Here is a 22083-nt window from a genome sequence, read left to right as displayed (position 1 = left end):
ACGCAAAAAAGAAGCTTACAAGAAGTGGAAGATTGGACAAATGACCAGGGAGGAGTATAAAAATATTGCTCAGGCGTGCAGGAGTGAAATCAGGAAGGCCAAATCACACTTGAAGTTGCAGCTAGCAAGAGATGTTAAGAGTAACAAGAAGGGCTTCTTCAGGTATGTTAGCAACAAGAAGAAAGTCAAGGAAAGTTTGGGCCCCTTACTGAATGAGGGAGGCAACCTAGTAACAGAGGATGTGGAAAAAGCTAATGTACTCAATGCTTTTTTTGCCTCTGTCTTCACGAACAAAGTCAGCTCCCAGACTGCTGCACTGGGCAGCACAATATGGGGAGAAGGTGACCAACCCTCTGTGGAGAAAGAAGTGGTTTGGGACTATTTAGAAAAACTGGACGTGCACAAGACCATGGGGCCGGATGCGCTGCATCCGAGGGTGCTAAAGGAGTTGGCGGATGAGATTGCAGAGCCATTAGCCATTATTTTTGAAAACTCATGGCAATCAGGGGACGTCCCAGATGACTGGAAAAAGGCTAATGTAGTGCCCGTCTTTAAAAAAGGGAAGAAAGAGGATCCGGGGAACTACAGGCCAGTCAGCCTCACCTCAGTCCCTGGAAAAATCATGGAGCAGGTCCTCAAGGAATCAATTATGAAACACTTAGAGGAGAGGAAAGTGATCAGGAACAGTCAGCATGGATTCACCAAGGAGAAGTCATGCCTGACTAACCTAATTGCCTTCTATGATGAGATAACTGGCTCTGTGGATGAGGGGAAAGCAGTGGATGTGTTATTCCTTGACTTCAGCAAAGCTTTTGATACGGTCTCCCACAGTATTCTTGCCACCAAGTTAAAGAAGTATGGGCTGGATGAATGGACTAGAAGGTGGATAGAAAGCTGGCTAGATCATCAGGCTCAACAGGTAGTGATCAATGGCTCCATGTCTAGTTGGCAGCCGGTTTCAAGCGGAGTGCCCCAAGGGTCGGTCCTGGGGCCGGTTTTGTTTAATATCTTTATTAATGATCTGGAGGATGGTGTGGACTGCACTCTCAGCAAGTTTGCAGATGACACTAAACTAGGAGGCGTGGTAGATACACTAGAGGGTAGGGATCGGATATAGAGGGACCTAGACAAATTAGAGGATTGGGCCAAAAAAAACCTGATGAGATTCAACAAGGACAAGTGCAGAGTCCTGCACTTGGGACGGAAGAATCCCATGCACTGCTACAGACTAGGGACCGAATGGCTAGGTAGCAGTTCTGCAGAAAAGGACCTAGGGGTCACAGTGGACGAGAAGCTGGATATGAGTCACCAGTGTGCTCTTGTTGCCAAGAAGGCTAACGGCATTTTGGGCTGTATAAATAGGGGCATTGCCAGCAGATCGAGGAACATGATCGTTCCCCTTTATTCGACATTGGTGAGGCCTCATCTGGAATACTGTGTCCAGTTTTGGGCCCCACACTGCAAGAAGAATGTGGAAAAATTGGAAAGAGTCCAGCGGAGGGCAACAAAAATGATTAGGGGTCTGGAGCACATGACTTATGAGGAGAGGCTGAGGGAACTGGGATTGTTTAGTCTCCAGAAGAGAAGAACGAGGGGGGATTTGATAGCAGCCTTCAACTACCTGAAGGGGGGTTCCTAAGAGGATGTAGCTCGGCTGTTCTCAGTGGTGGCAGATGACAGAACAAGGAGCAATGGTCTCAAGTTGCAATGGGGGAGGTCCAGGTTGGATATTAGGAAACACTATTTTACTAGGAGGGTGGTGAAGCACTGGAATGTGTTACCTAGGGAGGTGGTGGAGTCTCCTTCCTTGGAGGTTTTTAAGGCCTGGCTTGACAAAGCCCTGGCTGGGATGATTTAGTTGGGAATTGGTCCTGCTTTGAGCAGGGGGTTGGACTAGATGACCTCTTGAGGTCCCTTCCAACCCTGATATTCTATGATTCTATGATTCTAAGGAAAATTCTTGTCCGTAGCCTCTTAAAGCGATTACTTCCCCTTGCTGAGGAAATACTGTCAGCATATCAGTGTGGTTTTAGACCATCCTGTAGGAAAACTCACATGATCTTTATTGCCTGACAAATCCAGGAAAAATCTCAGGAGCAAAATCAGGACCTGTACATGGCTTTCATCGATTTAACAAAGGCCTTTGACTTGGTCAGTCGTGAAGCTTATGGAAGGTGCTCGCCAGATTTGGCTTCCCTCCAAAATGTATTAAGGCCCTAAGGTTCTTCATGAGCAGATGGCCACTGTTTCCTGTAATGTTCCGGAGACAGAACCTTTCGCCATCAAACCTGGGGTTAAGCAAGGACACCCCACCTCTCTTGCCCAAAACCTATTCTTCATCCATTTAGCAGTCATTTTTGTCCAGCTCCACCTCCCCAATAGAGTTGACATTCACTATACAATGGATGAGCGGCTTTCTAATCTTCGACATCTCTGCTCGAAGTCTAAAGTCCTTAGGTTGTCCATTTCTGATCTTCAGTATGCTGATGACTGTGCTATCCTATTGGTTTGCGATTTTAACAACAATTACCCCAATTAAAAGGTCTGGTCTTAGGGTATGTCTAAACTATGGGATTACTCCGAATGTACAGAATTCGATTTTTGGTAACCGATTTTATAAAGTCGAGTGTATGTGGCCACACTAAACACATTAATCCGGCGGTGTGCATACATGTTCCGAGGCTAGCGTCGACTTCTGGATCATTGCATTGTGGGTAGTTATCCCATAGCTATCCCATAGTTCCCGCAGTCTCCGCCGCCCATTGGAATTCTGGGTTGAGATCCCAGTGCCTGATGGGGCAAAGAAACATTATCGCTGGTGGTTCTTGGTACAGCCTAACCCCTCCCTCCATGAAAGCAATGGCAGACAACCGTTTTGCGCCTTTTTTTCCTGGGTGAACACTGCAGACGCCATACCAGGGCAAGGATGGAGCCCGCTCATCTCAAGACAGCAGTCATGAACACTGTAAACACCTCGCACGTTATCGTGCAGTTTATGCAGAACCAGGACCAGAAAAACCAGGCAAGGAGGAGGCGGCGACAGCAGCGTGGCGACAAGTGTGATGAGGACATAGACACAGGATTCTATCAAACCACAGGCCACGGGGCTTTGGAGATCATGTTGTTAATGGGGCAGGTTCTAGCCGTGGAACACCGATTCTGGGCCCGGGAAACAAGCACAGACTGCTGGGACCGCATAGTGTTGCAGGTCTGGGACGATTCCCAGTGACTGCAAAACTTTCGCATGCGTAAGGGCACTTTCATGGAACTTTGTGACTCGCTTTCCCCTGCCCTGAAGCGCCAGAATACCAAGATGAGAGCAGCCCTCACAGTTGAGAAGCGAGTGGCGATAACCCTGTGGAAGCTTGCAATACCAGACAGCTTGCAATACCAGTCAGGTGGGCAATACCAGACAGCTTGCAATACCAGTCAGGCGGGCATCAATTTGGAGTGGGCAAATCTACTGTGGGGGCTGCTGTGATGCAAGTAGCCAAAGCAATCACTGAGCTGCTGCTATAATAGGTAGTGACTCTGGGAAACGTGCAGGCCATAGTGGATGGCTTTGCTGCAATGGGATTTCCTAACTGTGGTGGGACGATAGATGGAACCCATATCCCTATCTTGGCACCGGAGCACCAGGGCAGCCAGTACATAAACTGCAAGGGGTACTTTTCAATGGTGCTGCAAGCACTGGTGGATCACAAGGGACGTTTCACCAACATCAACGTGGGCTGGCCGGGAAAGGTTCATGACGCTCGCGTCTTCAGGAATACTACTCTGTTTAAACGGCTGCAGCAAGGGATTTACTTCCCAGACCAGAAAATAACAGTTGGGGATGTTGAAATGCCTATAGTTATCGTTGGGGACCCAGCCTACCCCTTAATGCCATGGCTCATGAAGCCATACACAGGCAGTCTGGACAGTAGTCAGGAGCTATTCAACTATAGGCTGAGCAAGTGCAGAATGGTGGTAGAATGTACATTTGGATGTTTAAAAGGTCACTGGTGCACATTACTGACTCACTCAGACCTCAGCCAAACCAATATTCCCATTGTTGCCTTTAGAATAATAGAATCAGGGTTGGAAGGGACCTCAGGAAGTCATCTAGTCCAACCCCCCTTCTCAAAGCTGGACCACTTCCAACTAAATCATCCCAGCTAGGGCTTTGTCAAGCCTGACCTTAAAAACTTCTAAGGAAGGAGATTCCACCACCTCCCTAGGTAATCCAATCCAGTTCTTCATCGCCCTAGTGAAAAAGTTTTTCCTAATATCCAACCTAAACCTCCCCCACTACAACTTGAGACCATTACTCCTTTTTCTGTCATCTGCTACCATTGAGAAAAGGCTAGATCCATCCTCTTTGGAACCCACCCCCTTTCAGGTAGCTGAAAGCAGTTATCAAATCCCTCCTCATTCTTCTCTTCTGCAGACTAAACAAGCCCAGTTCCCTCAGCCTCTCCTCATAAGTTATGTGTTCCAGACTGCTAATCATTTTTGTGGCCCTCTGCTAAACTCTTTCCAGTTTATCCACATCCTTCTTGTTGTGTGGGGCCCAAAACTGGACACTGTATTCCGGATGAGGCCTCACCAATGCCAAATAGAGGGGAACGATCATGTCCCTAGTCTTTAGTACTGTATGGGAGTCTTCCATCCTAAGTGCAGGACTCTGCACTTGTCCTTGTTGAACCTCAACAGACTTCTTTTGGCCCAGACCTCTAATTTGTCTAGGTCCTCTGTATCCTATCCCTACCCTCTAGCATATCTACCACTCCTCCCAGTTTAATGTCATCTGCAAAGGGTGCAGTCCATGCCATCCTCCAGATCATTAATAAAGATATTGAATGAAACAGGCCGCAGGACCGACCCTTAGGGCACTCCGCTTGATATCGGCTGCCAACTAGACATGGAGCCATTGATCACTACCCATTGAGCCCGATCATTTAGCCAGCTTTATATCCACCTTATAGTCCCCTTCAAGAATGCTGTCTAGATGTCTTCTTTCAAAAGCATACTGAAATCATTTCCTGTCGGGTACAGGACTTGCAAGACCAGTTCCACACATCTAGTGTACAATCCTGGGTCAATGGCCTATCGGGCACGATGGAGAGCTGCAGCCCAGGTGTGAAGGTTGGGGTAGGGGCTTGAGGCTGGATTGTGGTGGTAAAGACCCGACCTTTAGGGGTACTACGGGTCACACTGATCCCGCCTGTCCCACCAGCCTGGGTTCCCCTAACTCTGTGTTGCTGTCACAGGCTCCCAAGCCCCTTTCCACACACAGGTAGGGACACACCCAGCTTTAGAATCACACAGCGGCTGCAATAAGCTCTGTTTGGGAGGACTCAGTTCGGGGAATTACCCAGCACTCCTATGCACACACCTGCTGGACTGTAAACCCAAAATTATATTGTCTTGAGCTATATAAAGATCTATATAGCATAAGCACATGAAAATTCCCCCTCATAATTTCATAGGGCTGGTCCACACTAACCCCCCACTTCGAACTAAGATACGCAACTTCAGCTACGTTATTCACGTAGCTGAAGTCGAAATATCTTAGTTTGAACTTACCGTGGGTCCACACGCGGCAGGCAGGCTCCCCCGTCGACTCCGCGTACCCCTCTCGCCGAGCAGGAGTACCGGCGTCGACGACGAGCACTTCCGGGTTCGATCTGGGATCAATTTATCGCGTCTAGACAAGACGCGATAAATCGATCCCAGAAGATCGATTGCTTACCGCCGGACCCGGAGGTAAGTATAGACGTACCCGTAGTGTAGCCATACTATGTGTTTAATTCGAATTTAGCAGTGTTAAATTGAATTAACCCTGCACCGGTCCACACAATGAAGCCATTTATTTCGAAATAAAGGGCTCTTAAAATCGATTTCTGTACCGACGAGCGGAGTAGCACCAAAATCGATATTGTCATTTCGAATTAGGGTTAGTGTGGCCGCAATTCAATGGTATTGCCCTTTGGGAGCTATCCCACAGTGCACCATTGTGACCGCTCTGGACAGCAATCTGAACTCAGATGCACTGGCCAGGTAGACAGGAAAAGCCCCGCGAACATTTGAATTTCATTTTGTTTTCCCAGCACGGGTGACCACAGAGAGCTCATCAGCACAGATAACCATGCAGGCTGATAATCGAAAAAGAGCACCAGCATGGACCGTACGGGAGGTACTGGATCTGATCGCTATATGGGGAGAGGATTCAGTGCTAGCAGAACTTCGTTCGAAAAGATGAAATGCCAAAACTTTTGAAAAAATCTCCAAGGGCATGAAGGAGAGAGGCCACAATAGGGACTCAGAGCAGTGCCGCGTGAAAGTCAAGGAGCTCAGACAAGCCTATCAGAAAACAAAGGAGGCAAACAGTCGCTCTGGGTCAGAGCCGCGGACATGTCGCTTCTACGCTGAGCTGCATGCAATTCTAGCAGGGGGGCCACCACCACTACCCCACCTCTGACCATGGATTCCAAGGCGGGGGTAATCTCATCAGCCACATCTGAGGATTCTGCGGACAGGGAAGAGGAGGAGGAGGACGAGCTTGCGGAAAGCACACAGCACTCCATTCACCCCAACAGCCAGGATCTTTTTCTCAGCCTGACTGAAGTACCCTCCCAAGCCTCCCAAGCCAGTACCCAAGACCATGACCCCATGGAAGGGACCACAGGTGAGTTTACCTTTTAAAATATAAAACATGGTTTAAAAGCAAGCGTTTTTTTAATGATTAATTTGCCCTGACGACTTGGGATGCATTCGCGGCCAGTACAGCTACTGGAAAAGTCTGTTAACGTGTCTGGGGATGGAGCGGAAATCCTCCAGGGACATCTCCATGAATCTCTCCTGGAGGTACTCCAAAAGCCTTTGCAGAAGGTTTCTGGGCAGTGCAGCCTTATTCGGTCCTCCATGGTAGGACACTTGACCACGCCATGCTAGTAGCAAGTAATCTGGTATCATTGCATGACAAAGCCTGGCAACGTATGGTCCCGGTGTCTGCTGGCATTCAAGCAACATCCGTTCTTTATCTCGCTGTGTAATCCTTAGGAGAGTGATATCGCTCAAATTTGACACCATCAGATCAGGATTAAACAAAGACTGTGAATGGCTATCCAACTACAGAAGCAGTTTCTCCTCCCTTGGTGTTCACACCTCAACTGCTAGCAGAGCACCTCACCCTCCCTGATTGAACTAACCTCGTTATCTCCATACTGATTTATACCTGACTCTGGAAATTTCCATTACTTGCATCTGAAGAAGTGAGGTTCTTATCCACGAAAGCTTATGCTCCCAATACTTCTGTTAGTCTTAAAGGTGCCACAGGACCCTCTGTTGCTTTTTACAGCTTCAGACTAACACGGCTACCCCTCTGATGATTAAAGTTATAGTTTTTTAAATGCCTTTTGAAGATTCTGCAGATTGTACTAGTGCTAGTTGGCGCCGAGGGCCTCTGTAGTGTATATTGGAGGGAATTAGAGTTACACGTTTCTCTGAGCAAAGCTTGTACGCCACTATATCTTCCAAAGACATTTGCAGCTCCATCTGTAGTTCAATTGACAAGCATTTAACTCTTCTAAGATGTGGGTTTCAGAGGTGCAGCCGATATGTTTTCTATAACCTGAACATCTAGAAATTCATCTATTGACCTACCACTAGTATCAAGATAACATAGGCAGTGACTTAACACTTGACACCCATTTGCATCGGTGCATTCATCAGCCATGTATACACATTTTCTGAATGCAGTGAGAGAGTTCTTCACTTTTTCAATGACTGAGTCTTCCACTGTGGCACTGCATACTTCTAACCAGTCAGTTGAGTTTCTTGCAGAAAGATAGTGAGCATTGGCTGGTCTTGGTTCTTGGAACCAGTGTCCAGCTTCTGCATTAACAAATGACAATGCACTTTACATTGGCCTCCAGTTTGTTGTGTGTGGTATCTCTTGCTTAAAGAGAAAGTATGATGTGACAGTCATGTTTCTTCGTATAAACTATGTCTTCAGCATTCTTAACAGCATCATTAAGTACTTCTAAAATTTGCTTTTACAATGACTGGCTTATAAGGCTTTCTGCATGTCGATGCACTCCAGAGGATTGGTGTTTTGCAGCCTTTTCACATAGTTTGCCAACAAACTAAGCTCCTCCACTTTTACTACATAAATCCATGGTATACTCCCATCTTGAATACTGCATGCAGTCTGGTTGCCCCATCTCAAAAAAAAAAAATATTGGAGCTGGAAAAGGTACCGAGAAGGGCAACTAAAATTATTAGGCGTATGAACAGTTTCTATCTGAAGATAGATTAAAAAGACTGCTGGACTTTCTGGCTTGGACAAGTGACTACTAAGGGGGAGGGTATGATAGAGAGCTATAAAATCTTGACTGTGGAGAAAGTTAAAAGCTCCCTCACATAACATACAAGACCTAGGAGGGGTCACCCAATGACATTAATAGGCAGCAGGTTTAAAATAAACAAAAGGAAGTACTGCTTCACACAACACACAGTCAACCTGTGGAACATTGTCAGAAAAAACAACAGCTGTGTGAGGAAGCTAGTCTTTGTTCATACTTTTCAAACCTATTATACTTTTTCAGGTACAAGTATTTGATCATACATTGTATACGCTTTTAAAGTGTGTATTAATGTTTCAATTTCAATTCAAATTTCCAACCAATGACAAAATTGGCAACACTGTTGTTACTAGTTTGACCACCGGGGTAACTGTTACTCCCTCTGCTCCTCCTTGTGCTGGGGTTTTACTATCTGCCACCGCCTCATCCCTGGACTTAACTCCATCTCCTCCCCCATCCCACATTTTGCCTTCAGCCCCTATCCAGCTGCTTGCCCCCCCCCTTCCCGGCGACCAGTCAATTTTCGCCTGCTCAAGACCCTGGCCACTCCCCTCCTCCGATTTGTCCCCTTTGCCCCTTTTTAACCTCGGTAAAAAGCAGTCAGCAGAATCTTATGGCTAATAAGGGCAGAATGAAGGACAGCGGCTTCTGCAGATGTTACTGCGCATGCTCAGTACACCAGAAGTAGCAGATTCATGTACTACACTACAGGAAGCAGTTTCATGTACTACACTACAGCAGCGATTTAAAGGGCCAGAGAGAGGCTCCGGCCACTGTGGAGAGCCCGGGCCCTTTAAAGTACTGCCAGCGCTTTAAAGTGCTGCTGCTGGAGCTCCAGCGGTGATTTAAAGGGCCAGGGGCTCCCCGCAGCAGCTGGAGCCCTGGGCCCTTTAAATCGCCGCCGGAGAAGCTGGTCCAGTATGGCATGGCTTACTTTCACCCCTGCTCTGAGGTGGCATTGAGCATTCTCTCTCTCACGTGCTAGGTGGCTGGTTCCTGCTCCCATGCTCAGGGTCTGTCTGGTCGCCATATGTGGGGCTAGGAAAGAATTCCCCCCCAGGTCAGATTGGCAGTGACTTTAGGTTTTCACACCTTTCTCTGCAGTGTGGGTGTCACATGCCAGGATATCTCACTTTGGGCTGGTCCACACTAACCCCCCACTTCGAACTAAGATACACAAATTCAGCTATGTTATTCACGTAGCTGAAGTCGAAGTATCTTAGTTCGAACTTACCATGGGTTAACATGTGGCAGGCAGGCTCCCCCATCGACTCCGCGTACTCCTCTCGCGGAGCAGGAGTACCGGCGTCGAAGGCGAGCACTTCCGGGATCGATTTATCGCGTCTAGACAAGACGCGATAAATCGATCCCAGAAGATCAATTGCTTACCGCCGGACCTGGAGGCAAGTATAGACGTACTCTTTGACATTCCCCTGCCATTGGTGGGGGCCTTGGGTACTGGTGCACCTCAGACCCTTGTGTCTTTGCCTGTGGCACACAATAGTCTAGTCTCCTGTGGGCTGTGATATTTTGGTCTAATTCTGGTTGTTTGGCTTGATGTGTAGGCGCTGGGTAGTGCTGGGGGCCTTGTGATATGCGGCAAGGGAGACTGGATGATCTGGTGGTCCCATCTGACAAACTCTGTGACAGCCAGAGTGGGGCATAGCTGAGGTTGGTGTAGCATACATGCAGCGGGCAGGGCTGGGAGAATGGCAGGGGGCAGCATCGCCAGGGGGCAGAGACCAGACTCTCAGCTGTCAATCCACTTCAATTCACAGAAGCCCAGTATAATTTAAATATTAATATATTTGCATAAATATACATATATTTGCATACACCCCCAGTAGATTTTAAATTGCTGACCAATCTAATCTAACTTCTGGCTGTAGACCCTCCCCTCATTCCTCTGAGGAGGTGATTGTGGGAAATAGGTCTTGTCAGTTTTCCATCTCTCTAGCAGATATTGTGATTAATTCCCCTTTCTGGGGTTCCGGTTCCCACAGCCACAGGGACTGACTCCTGTCTGGGTTCTCTCTCTGTCCCAGTAGGTGATGGGACGGTGAATGAGAATGAGGAGGAGAACCCTCAGCAGAAAGGTGCTGAGCCAGTGGAACTGCATGGGACAGTATTGGGAAGAGCTGAAGGGGAAGTTTCCCAGAGCCCTGAGCAGGGAGAAGCCTGGGAGACACTGCAGGGGAGGAGCGGGCGGAAGTCCTCTTGAAGGTTTGGTAATTAGAAGGCAGGCTAAGGAAAACCTATTGTATTATTATTATTTAAATCAGCACTTTTTTCTTGCATCAGACTCATTGTTTCCATGCTATTTGACAGGGCCTTACTGCAATTATTTCCTGCTCTCACCCAGGGCAATGGCAGGTCCCTAAAACTGGGGGGGGAGGATCACCAGCACCCAAACCATTGCCCCACCCCCTGCTCTCGCCTCTCCCACTGAGACTCCACCCATAAGTTACTCCTCTCCGTCTCCTCCCCCCATTACTCGCTATTATAGCCCACTCTGTTCCAACGCCCCTGGCTCTCACTCCCCACATCATGGGGGCACAGTGTGAGCCTGGACAATACCCAGAAGAAAGGGAATATTTTCTCCCCAGTGAAAGGGGCTGGTGGGGAATGGCAGATCAAGCCCCCAGTCTCAGAACTGCAAAAAAACACCAATTGCCCCGCATCATAGTCCAGATACACCCTGACCTTCCTTGGGTTCTATGCAGAGACAGGGGTTCTTTTGGGAGGTGGGAGTCCAGGACAGACACCTCCACTTCTGAAAAGTCCAGATCCCTGCCTCAGGTTTAAGGCTGATCCGTTCTTTCCTCTTCACATACTCCCTGGCCACCCCCATGGCCCAGGGTCCTCTCACACCCATCTCCACCTCCCAGTACCGTGTCCTTGAGGTGAACCCCTCAGAGCCCAGCAGCAGGGCTCCGAATCAAATCTCTTGTGACTTTCTGGTAAGTTCTTCTACTCAGAATCCCAGTCCATGGATTTCTGATCTGGATCCACCACAAGCCAAGGATACACCGTTTACAGGTCCAGGGTCATGTCCTCTGCAGAGAGATCCAGAGCATCAGGGCAGAGCCAAGGTGTGGGGAAGGAGGGAGTCAGAGCATCAGAGCAAAGCCCAACCTGGGCAAGGGTGAGAGGTGGAGAGGCCCCTGGGGGAGAGCCCCTCTGAGTGCCAGGCGCTAGAAGGAGAAAGAAGCACTGATGAAAGACATGAGTACACTGCTCAGCATGGGGACAGGAGGAGGAGACAGCAGGAGAGGACTCCGTCCACAACCGGGAGGAGCCCAGAGGGGACACTGCAGACCAAAGGAATGGGAGAAGCCCGGGGTAGACACCACTGCCCAGCAGGAATAGCCCCACCAGCAGTAATTTAAAGGACTTACCGGTACGCCGCCGGAGTCCTGATCGCGGGGCGTGGCCTCAACCGGAAGAGGTAGGACCTTTACTGATTTAAAGGCCCTGGGGCTCCCCGCAGCAGCTGGCACCCTGGGCCCTTTAAATCATCACCGGAGAAGCCGGTTCAGTCAGGCACGGCATACTGGCTCTTGCCATACTGTATCTTACCGGCTTACTTTCACCTCTGCTCCCAGTCCGATCAGGATGGAGCAGGCAGCAGACAACAGCTGACCCACCTCCCCAACCCACCCTACTCAATGCCAGACAGCAGCAGTTCTGGGGCTCAACAATGAGGAAGGAGATGGGGAGCAGGAAGGATGCTGCAGACCCCCAAAGTTCCTGCTGTCCCCCAGGGTTTAGAGACCTCCAGAAAGAGCCACAACCAGCTGCCCTGGAGCCCCTGCACACTCCACAGAGACTCCGGGCAAACCTCTGAGCAGGGAACTCAGGGGTAAATCCAGGGGCTTCCTTTCAAATCAGCACTGCCAGAACCGAGCAGCTGGAAAACCCACGGAAGTGAGGCGATTAGAGCCACCTTCCGAGCCCCACCTGACCTCCACCCCTGTTACCATCCCTCCAACTCCGTCACAGAGACAGGCCAAGATCGCAAATTACACTGGGTGAAATGTAGACCCAGTGAAGCCAACGGAGACTCGACAGTGACTTCAGCAGGTCAGGATTTCACCCATTGTACACAGTTTGGCATGCACTTACCTCTCACATACTCTGGAAGTTCCTCCAGTTTCAGGGGGTTTAACCTTTCTTCAGTCCTAAAAAAATCATATCCCCTGCTAGCTCTCTGCCTCGCTCTGCAATAGACGTAATTCTGTAAAGCCTCCATGAGGAATAGAATGGTAAATGGAACAGAGAAGCATGCACATACTACTCAATACACTTTGCACATCCTAAACAGAGAAAAGGAGAAAAAATCAGTATCCACGTCACTTAGTCAAACTCTTTGAAAAACTCTTCAATGGTTTTCTCCTATGTTGTATCCCAGACTTTCTTCACATCAGGGCCATTTCCTCTCTGGATGGTGAAAGGTTTGGAATTGCATTAGTCTCGGAATGATCTGGCTAAAACAGGGGTAGGCAACCTATGGCACGCGTGCCGAAGGGGGCACGCGAGCTGATTTTCAGTGGCACTCACACTGCCTGGGTCCTGGTCACCGTCCAGGGGGGTCTGCATTTTAATTTAATTTTAAATGAAGCTTCTTAAACATTTTAAAAACCTTATTTACTTTACATACAACAATAGCTTAGTTATAAATTATAGACTTAGGGTATGTTTACACTACGAAATTAGGTCGAATTTATAGAAGCCGGTTTTATAGAAATCGGTTGTATACAGCCGATTGTGTGTGTCCCCACATAAAATGCTCTAAGTGCATTAAGTCGGCGGACCGCGTCCACAGTACCGAGGCTAGTGTCGACTTCTGGAGCGTTGCACTGTGGGTAGCTATCCCACAGTTCCCGCAGTCTCCGCCGCCCATTGGAATTCTGGGTTGAGAGCCCAATGCCTGAATGATGCAAAACAGTGTCGTGGGGGGTTCTGGGTACATGTCGTCAGGCCCCTCCCCCTCCGTCAGAGCAACGGCAGACAATCGATTTGCGCCTTTTTACCTGGGTTACCTGTGCAGACAACATACCACGCCAAGCATGGAGCCCGCTCAGCTCAGCTCACCGTCACCATATGTCATATGGGTGCCGGCAGATGTGGTACTGCATTGCTACACAGCAGCAGCTAATTGCCTTTTGGCAGAAGACGGTGCAGTATGACTGGTAGTCTTCATCAGCGATCTGGGTGCTGGCAGATGTGGGCTGCATTGCTACACAGCAGCAGCCCATTGCCTTTTGGCAGTAGATGGTGTATTACGACTGGTATCCGTTGTTGTCATACTGCAGTTCGATCAGATGATGGCTGAAACTCCGTATGTCCCCCAGTCATATTCTGCTGCCTTCCCAATGATTATGGCGGCTATCAGTCGTAGTACACTATTTTCTGCCAAGCGCCCAGTATTTTCTGCCAAGTACCCAGAAGATGCCGAGGGCTATCAGTCATGCTGCACCGTCGGCTGCCAGCTTAAGATGTAAAAAATAGATTTGTTCTGTATTCATTTGCTTCTCCCTCCCTCCGTGAAATTAACGGCCTGCTAAACCCAAGGGTTTGAGTTCAATCTTTGGGGGGACCATTCTGTGTGACAGTTGTTTGTGTTTCTCCCTGATGCACAGCCACCTTTCTTGATTTTAATTCCCTGTACCTGTATGCCATGTCGTCAGTCGCCCCTCCATTCCTCCTTCCGTCAGACAATAGTTTCGCGCCTTTTTTCAGACCAGACGTCATAGCACTGTGATCATGGAGCCCGCTCAGATCACCGCGGCAATTATGAGCACTATGAACACCACACGCATTGTCCTGGAGTATATACAGAGCCAGGACATGCCAAAGCAAAACCAGGACCAGCCGATGAGGCGATTGCAGTGCGGCGACGAGAGTGATGAGGAAATTGACATGGACATAGACCTCACAGAAGGTACAGGCCCCAGCAATGTGCAAATCATGGTGTTACTGGGGCAGATTCATGCCGTGGAACACAGATTCTGGGCCCGGGAAACAAGCACAGACTGGTGGGACCACATCGTGTTGCAGGTCGGGGACGATTCCCAGTGGCTGCGAAACTTTCGCATGCGTAAGGGCAATTTCATGGAACTTTGTGACTTGCTTTCCCCTGTCCTGAAGCACCAGAATACCAGGATGAGAGCAGCCCTCACAGTTGAGAAGCGAGTGGCGATACCCCTGTGGAAGCTTGCAACACCAGACAGCTACCGGTCAGTCGGGAATCAATTTGGAGTGGGCAAATCTACTGTGGGGGCTGCTGTGATCCAAGTTGCCAGGGCAATGAAAGACCTGGTGATATCAAGGGTAGTGACTCTGGGAAACGTGCAGGCCATAGTGGATGGCTTTGCTGCAATGGGATTCCCAAACTGTGGTGGGGCAATAGACAGAACCCATATCCCTATCTTGGCACCAGAGCACCAAGCCACCAAGTACATGAATTGCAAGGGGTACTTTTCAATGCTGCTGCAAGCCCTGGTGGATCACAAGGGACGTTTCACCAACATCAACGTGGGATGGCCGGGAAAGGTACATGATGCTCGCGTCTTCAGGCACTCTGGTCTGTTTCGAAAGCTGGAGGAAGGAACTTTCTTCCCAGACCAGAAAATAACCGTTGGGAATGTTGAAATGCCTATTGTGATCCTTGGGGACCCAGCCTACCCCTTAATGCCATGGCTCATGAAGCTGTACACAGGCAGCCTGGACAGTAGTCAGGACCTGCTCAACTACAGGCTGAGCAAGTGCCGAATGGTGGTGGAATGTGCATTTGGATGTTTAAAAGCACGCTGGCACAGCTCACTCAGACCTCAGCAAAAAGAATATCCCCATTGTTATTGCTGCTTGCTGTGCACTCCACAATATCTGTGACACTAAGAGGGAGACATTTATGGCGGGGTGGGAGGTTGAGGCAAATCGCCTGGCTGCTGATTACACGCAGCCAGACACCAGGGCCGTTAGAAGAGTACAGCAGGGTGCGGTGCGCATCAGAAAAGCTTTGAAAACGAGTTTTGTGACTGGCCAGGTTACGGTGTGAAATTTCTGTTTGTTTCTCCTTGATGAACCCTCCGCCCCCCCGCATCCGGTTCACTCTACTTCCCTGTAAACCAACCACCCCACCCTCCCCTCCCCCTTCGAGCACCGCTTGCAGAGTCATTGTTACTGCACATTCATGCATTCTTTATTAATTCATCACACAACTATGGGGATAATTGCCAAGGTAGCCAAGAGGGGTGGGGGAGGAAGGAAGGAAAAGGACATACTGCAGTTTAAAACTTTAACACTTATTGAAGGCCAGCCTTCCGATGCTCGGGCAATTATCTGGGGTGGAGTGACTAGGTGACCGGAGACCCGCCCACCATGTTCTTGGTCGTCTGGGTGAGGAGGCAATGGGACTTGGGGAGGAGGGCTGTTGGTTACACAGGGGCTGTAGCGGCGGTCTCTGCTCCTGCTGCCTTTTCTGCAGCTCAACCATACGCTGGAGCATATCAGTTTGATGCTCCAGCACCCGGAGCATCGACTCTTGCCTTCTGTCTGCAAGCTGACGCCATCTATCATCTTCAGCCCGCCACTTGCTCTGTTCAGCCCGCGATTCAGCCCGCCACCTCTCCTCTCGTTCATATTGTGCTTTTCTGTAGTCTGACACTGACTGCCTCCACGCATTCTGCTGTGCTCTTTCAGTGTGGGAGGACATCTGGAGCTCCGTGAACATATCGTCCCGAGTCCGCCGTTTTCTCCTTCTAATCTTCGCTAGCCTCTGCGAAGAAGAAACATTTGCAGCTGGTGGAGGACAAGGGAGAGGTGGTTAAAAAAGACACATTTTAGAGAACAATGGGTACACTCTTTCACGTTAAATTTTGCTGTTCACATTAAACAGCACATGTGCTTTTGTTACAAGGTCGCATTTTTCCTCTTATATTGAGGGCCTGCCGGTTTGGTGTGAGAGATCACTCACGCAGTGCCAGGCAACAGAATTTGGCTTGCAGGCAGCCATGGTAAGCCACAGTCTTTTGGCTTTTTTAACCCTCATAACATGTGGGAATGGTTTCAAACAGTAGCGCCCTCCTTTCCCGTACCAAGGACCCATTGGGTTGGCCATTTAAAATGGGTTTGCAATGTAAAAGGAGCGGCTGGGGTTTCCGGGTTAACATGCAGCACAAACCCAACTACCCCCTCCACACACATACCCCCAGTTCTCTGGGATGATCCCTTCACCCCTCCCCCCCCCCACCACGTGGCTAACTGCGGGGAACATTTATGTTCAGCCGAGCAGGAACGGGCACCTCTGAATGCCCCCTTAATAAAATCACCCCATTTCAACCAGGTGACCGTGAATGATATCACTCTCCTGAGGATAACAAAGAGAGATAAGGAATGGATGTTGTCTGCATGCCAGCAAAGACCGGAACCACACACTGCCATGCTTTATTATGCCATGCTTTGTTATGCAATGATTCCAGACTACGTGCTACTGGCCTGGCATGGTAAAGTGTCCTACCATGGCGGACGGGATAAGGCAGCCCTCCCCAGAAACCTTTTGCAAAGCTTTGGGAGTACATGAAGGAGAGCTTTCTGGACATGTCCCTGGAGGATTTCCGCTCCATCCCCATATACGTTAACAGACTTTTCCAGTAGCTGTACTGGCCGCGATTGCCAGCGCAAATTAATCATTAATCATTAAACACGCTTGCTTTTAAACCATGTGTGATATTTACAAAGGTACGCTCACTAGAGGTCCCTTGTGTGCCCTCGGGGTCTGGGAGCATGCCTTGGGTGAGTTTGGGGGTTACTGGTTAAAGGTCCAGGGTGACAAACATATCCTGGCTGTTGGGGAAACCAGTTTCTCCGCTTCCTTGCTGTGAGCTATCTTCATCATCATCATCATCTTCTGCATACCCCGAACCCGCTTCCCTGTTGTGTGTTTCTCCATTGACGGAGTCAAAGCACACGGTTGGGGTAGTGGTGGCTGCACCCCCTAGAAGCGGCATGTTTGCGGCTCTGCCTTAGCTCCTTAATTTTCACATGGCACTGCTGTGCGTCCCTGTTATGGCCTCTGTCCTTCATGGTCTTTGAGACCTTTTCTAATATTTTGCCATTTCGTTTACTGCTACAGAGTTCAGCTAGCACTGATTCGTCTCCCCATATGGCGAGCAGATCCCATACCTCCCGTTCTGTCCATGCTGGAGCTCTTTTGCAATTCTGGGACTCCATCATGGTTACCTGTGCTGATGAGCTCTGCGTGGTCTCCTGTGCTCTCCACGCTGGGCAAACAGGAAATGAAATTCAAAAGTTCGCAGGGCTTTTCCTGTCTACCTGGTCAGTGCATCTGAGTTGAGAGTGCTGTCCAGAGCGGTCACAATGAAGCACTGGGATAACTCCCGGAGGCCAATAACGTTGAATTCCGTCCACACTACCCCAAATCCAACCCACAAAGGCCGATTTTAGCGCTAATCCCCTTGTCGGAGGTGGAGTAAAGAAACCGGTTTAAAGGGCCCTTTAAGTCGAAAGAAAGGGCTTCGTCGTGTGGACGTGTCCAGGCTTAATTCGATTTAATCCTGCTAAATTCGACCTAAACTCGTAGTGTAGACCAGGCCTATGAGAGGGGAAGGCGACTCAGGGCCTGTGCGCTTTTGTGCTTCTCCAGGGAGTATGGGGGAGGCCTAAGAACACTGCGGAGTGTTTCCTTCCTAAAAACAAAGACACAGTTTTGCTTGTTTTCTTCTTCCCAAAGATTGTGTTGTCTCTCTCCCCACACCATCCCGGTAGCTGGAGGGCCGGGGGATTACAAACCCCCATGTGTGTTGGCAGATTTCTCACACTGCAGGTGGGGATGTTGAATCAGAACAGACAGATATTTTCCTTCCCACCCCCACCCCGGCACAGAGGGACGCTAGGGAAGGGCTCTCCCCGCACAGACCCCGCACGGGAGGAGCAGCGGCTCAACCTGGGCTCCCGGCTCACAATAGAGGCGGCAGGAGCTGGTAACAGGTTTCAGTGCGGGCCGGAGCTGCAAAGGCTCAGCTCTCCAGTGCTTCGCTGTCCCCTTCCTCCCCCGCCCCAGCACCCAGCAGCTACCGCGCGCAGCTACTCCAACCCCTTCCTGTCCCCTGTATAAGCGGCCCGGGCTGCAGCGCTCCGGGACCGTGGCTTTCTCCGGGGGCTGGAACCAGCCCCTGGGGCAGCCCCGGGCTCTGCAGACACCAGCTCTTGAGCCGCAAACTCCAGGTGAGTGGAGAGACACGGGGGAAAGTGCTGGGGCCGGGCAGAAAAGTGACTCTGCAGTGCACCAACGACCCCTCCTCGCCCCAGCTCTGCTCCCGGGGGGCGGGTGTCTGCGAGTCCCAGAGCTGCTGCCCTCCCTGACATCCCCCCCGGCTCTGCCCCCCTAAGCGCCTGCAGGAGCCGAGCCGGCTCCGGGAGAGCGAACGCCCCAGGACCGGGCCCGGGATCGAGTCTCCCATTCCGAGGGGAGACAAGGGGAGAGACTGGAAGGGCCAGAAGGAACAATCAGTGGGGAGGGAGGTCAGAGGCACCAGCCCTGCCAACCTAGCGAGGTCTGTTCAGGGCTTCCGGGTCCTGACTGGAAAGGACCTAAAGGAGGAGAAAGTCTTTAACACTGTGACAGTAACAGCCTTTCCTGTAGCAGAGCAGCTGGAGGTAGAGGCCAGGCCCCGGCAGGAAGGGCAAGGTAGAGGCAGCCCCCCATGAGCTAAGAAGCTGCCAGGGAGCTGCACTTCACTGCAAACGGTTTGATATTGCTCCCAAAAAATACTCTAGCAGGCCTGACACTAACCCAGTGCTGAGGTTTACTCATGTTTTCTAAATTTAATTTCTATTTCAGCATAAAGCAGAAATTGTCCCTTTGCAGACAAAGGGCTGACACATCTGTCAGTGTCAATAACAACAAAAAAAGGCCAGAAAACAGTATTGCCAGCCCCAGCAGTTGAAAAATCATGACTCAGTCCCCCCAAATCAGGAGATTGGCTTACAAATCATGAGGTTTTTTGAAAAACTGAAATTCTGCTTCTTTTCTCTTTGCCCTCTGGATTCTGTACCTTTAGGGTGTACCCACTTTGTGTTTTTAAGCTTTTCTCTTAGCCACAATGGCTAGAAACTTGGTTTTCACCAAAATAAAAAAAAACAAGTTTCTCACCTGATCACTTGAATCCAAGGGGTGGGGTGCAGCTTTAAGAAAAATGTGAGCTATCCCATGAGTCACAGTAACAGTGTGAGAATTGGCAACTCTGACATAGGCCCTTCTCCTGGGAATACTAAATCCTCACTGGGCTCAAAGTTAAGCATGTGTATGAGCAATTGCAGACTCCAGGCCTAGTGTATGAAATGTCTTAGGGTAAACTCCCCCTTGACTTGCATCTGAAGAAGTGAGGTTCTTACCCATGAAAGCTTATGCTCCCGATACTTCTGTTAGTCTTAAAGGTGCCACAGGACCCTCTGTTACTTTTTACAGATTCAGACTAACACAGCTACCCCTCTGATACTTGAGCAAATGTTAACTCGGCCCTAGACAGAGCAGATGAAAATCACTATTAACAGAGCAGATGAAAGTCACACCTGAGCCAGGCTGCCTTGATGTGAGCTGGTGGTTTGAGGAGGACGTGGAACAGACAGCTGTTTGCATCCTTGCAGAAGAGTGGGTGCTTTGAGATGCCTAAGGCTCCTACCGGGGGTGTAACACATTCCCTAGATATCTGGCTCCCCAAATAGCCTCCACAAACATGTTCTGATCCATTTGGATCCCACCTGCCTTCAGTGCAGGAAGGGGCTGGCTTGAAGTCATGAAATGTTCTTGGTAACAAATATTCCATGGCTGTTTAATTCACCCTGATCTCATCTGGTTTCTTTCCCCCTTGGCAGGATTTCTGATTCTCAAAACCCAGCGTGGTCTCCAGATGGAACAAGGGGAAGAGCTGTGGGTCCCAAATCTCCAGGGTGCTGAGGAAATGGAGAGTCCAAGAGGCTCATGGGCAGGTGAGGAATTGGCTAAACAAACTCTGAAATCTCTGTGGCATTTCCCTGGGGCCTGTCAGCCTGGACTCGAGTCCATTTCCAAACAATGAGTTACATATAGTTCCAGGCACTGCCCCGCCTAGAGTCCTGCAGCCAACTTTTGTGGTTGTACAACCTTGTTTTCCCATTTTTTAAACCAGAAGGCTTTTCTCTCCCCCATAACTGTTTGAGGACATCTAACACTACAGAAGAGATAGCGAAACTTCCATGCCAAGTGCTGGCACTAGCACAAAGCAGACTGGGGTGAAATAGAAAATGCTCTCTAAACCCTTCATTGACACGACATTAGGTGTCACCTGCAGCAGGTTAGAGATTTTCAGACAGGAGTGTGCTTTTAAGTTGACACTGTCCATTTAACTGTCTGATCTCTGAGGGCACTAATCTCCCGTCCCTCCCTCACTGCAAGTTTGCTTTTTCCAAAATACTGTGCAAGTAAATGCAGCTGGAGCATCAGTTTGTTCGTTTATCTTTATTGAAGTTAAAACATCTGATTGTAAAGAGGGATTTGGGTTTTCAGACTAAAACAATCTGTTAGTTACACTCACTCATTGTCTTGTGTCTATGTGGGGCTGTTAGCTCCAAAATTAGAGGCACCCCATAATGGCCTGCCTACCCCAATAATTCTGTTAATTTATTGATTTTGGTAGGTGTGACAATGCGGTTCTGGCGGAACTCAACTGAGAGTGCCAACTCAGGACAAATTGCTCAAATAGGGCAGTTACAGCCCAAGGCTGGGGTTTTTTCCACCTCTAAGGCAAACCAAACCAGCCAGACTAAGAGGACTTCAGTCTCACCCCACTGGCTAACCGCAAGTCTCACAAGCAATCTCCTTAGACACTCCAGTTTCCCAGTATTACCACCAGTACCACTCGTTATGGGGACAAATGGTTATGAAAACCAATACCCCAGTAAAAGAAAAAGGTTCTCCTGATCCCAAAGGACCAAGCCCCAGACCCAGGTCAATATACAAATCAGATCTTACCCACAAATCACGCTGTTGCCAATCCTTTAGAATCTAAAATCTAAAGGTTTATTCATAAAAGGAAAAAGATAGAGATGAGAGTTAGAATTGGTTAAATGGAATCAATTACATACAGTAATGGCAAAGTTCTTGGTTCAGGCTTGCAGCAGCGATGGAATAAACTGCAGGTTCAAATCAAGTCTCTGGAATACATCCCCCGCTGGGATGGGTCCTCAGTCCTTTGTTCAAAGCTTCAGCTTGTAGCAAAGTTCCTCCAGAGGTATGAAGCAGGATTGAAGACCAGATGGAGATGAGGCATCAGCCTTATATAGTCTTTTCCAGGTGTAAGAACACCTCTTTGTTCTTACTGTGGAAAATTACAGCAACATGGAGTCTGGAGTCACATGGGCCAGTCCCTGCATACTTTGCTGAGTTACAAGGCGTATCTGCCTTCTCTCAATGGGTCCATTGTATAGCTGATGGTCCTTAATGGGCCATCAAGCAGGCTAGGCCGAGCTAACACCAGTTTGTCTGGGATGTCACCCAGCAGCATAGCATAAGTTTGAAATACAGACAGTATAGAGCCAATATTCATAACTTCAACTACAAAAGTGATACACACATATAGACAGCATAATCATAACCAGTAAACCATAACCTTGTCTTAGACACCCCATTTGACCCCCTTTATACAAGATTTGTGTGCCACTACAGGACCTTGGT

At 49.2% G+C, this 22083-nt stretch overlaps 1 protein-coding gene and 1 long non-coding RNA gene across 7 annotated transcripts in view; one reads left to right on the top strand and one right to left on the bottom strand.

The window, feature by feature from the left end:
- Positions 1-15530: 15530 nt before the first annotated feature.
- Positions 15531-18475, bottom strand: LOC135974468 (uncharacterized). The gene is made up of 2 exons (XR_010591726.1): positions 17592-18475; positions 15531-16151 (listed from the first exon to the last, which is right to left on the bottom strand). It is a non-coding gene; the product is annotated as an uncharacterized LOC135974468 (long non-coding RNA).
- Positions 18442-22083, top strand: part of LOC103306986 (zinc finger protein 239-like) — a 37383-nt gene continuing 33741 nt past the window's right edge. For 4 of the 6 annotated variants that reach the window (XM_065562549.1, XM_065562540.1, XM_065562539.1 and 1 more), the window contains exons 1-2: positions 18776-18925; positions 20247-20360. Coding sequence is in view for 5 of the 6 variants with exons in the window: in XM_065562540.1 (XP_065418612.1) it covers positions 20282-20360 (79 nt within the window). In the remaining variant the exon portion in view is untranslated. Of the gene's footprint in view, positions 18597-18775; positions 18926-20246; positions 20361-22083 lie in introns of those variants that run through there. The other 2 variants (XM_065562537.1, XM_065562536.1) reach the window with 1 other exon arrangement.

The sequence above is a fragment of the Chrysemys picta genome, chromosome 12, assembly GCF_011386835.1.
Source record: "Chrysemys picta bellii isolate R12L10 chromosome 12, ASM1138683v2, whole genome shotgun sequence".
Classification (NCBI taxonomy): Eukaryota; Metazoa; Chordata; order Testudines; family Emydidae; genus Chrysemys; species Chrysemys picta.
Note: the sequence above shows the minus strand (reverse complement) of the source record. Positions and strands in the feature narration are given on the sequence as shown.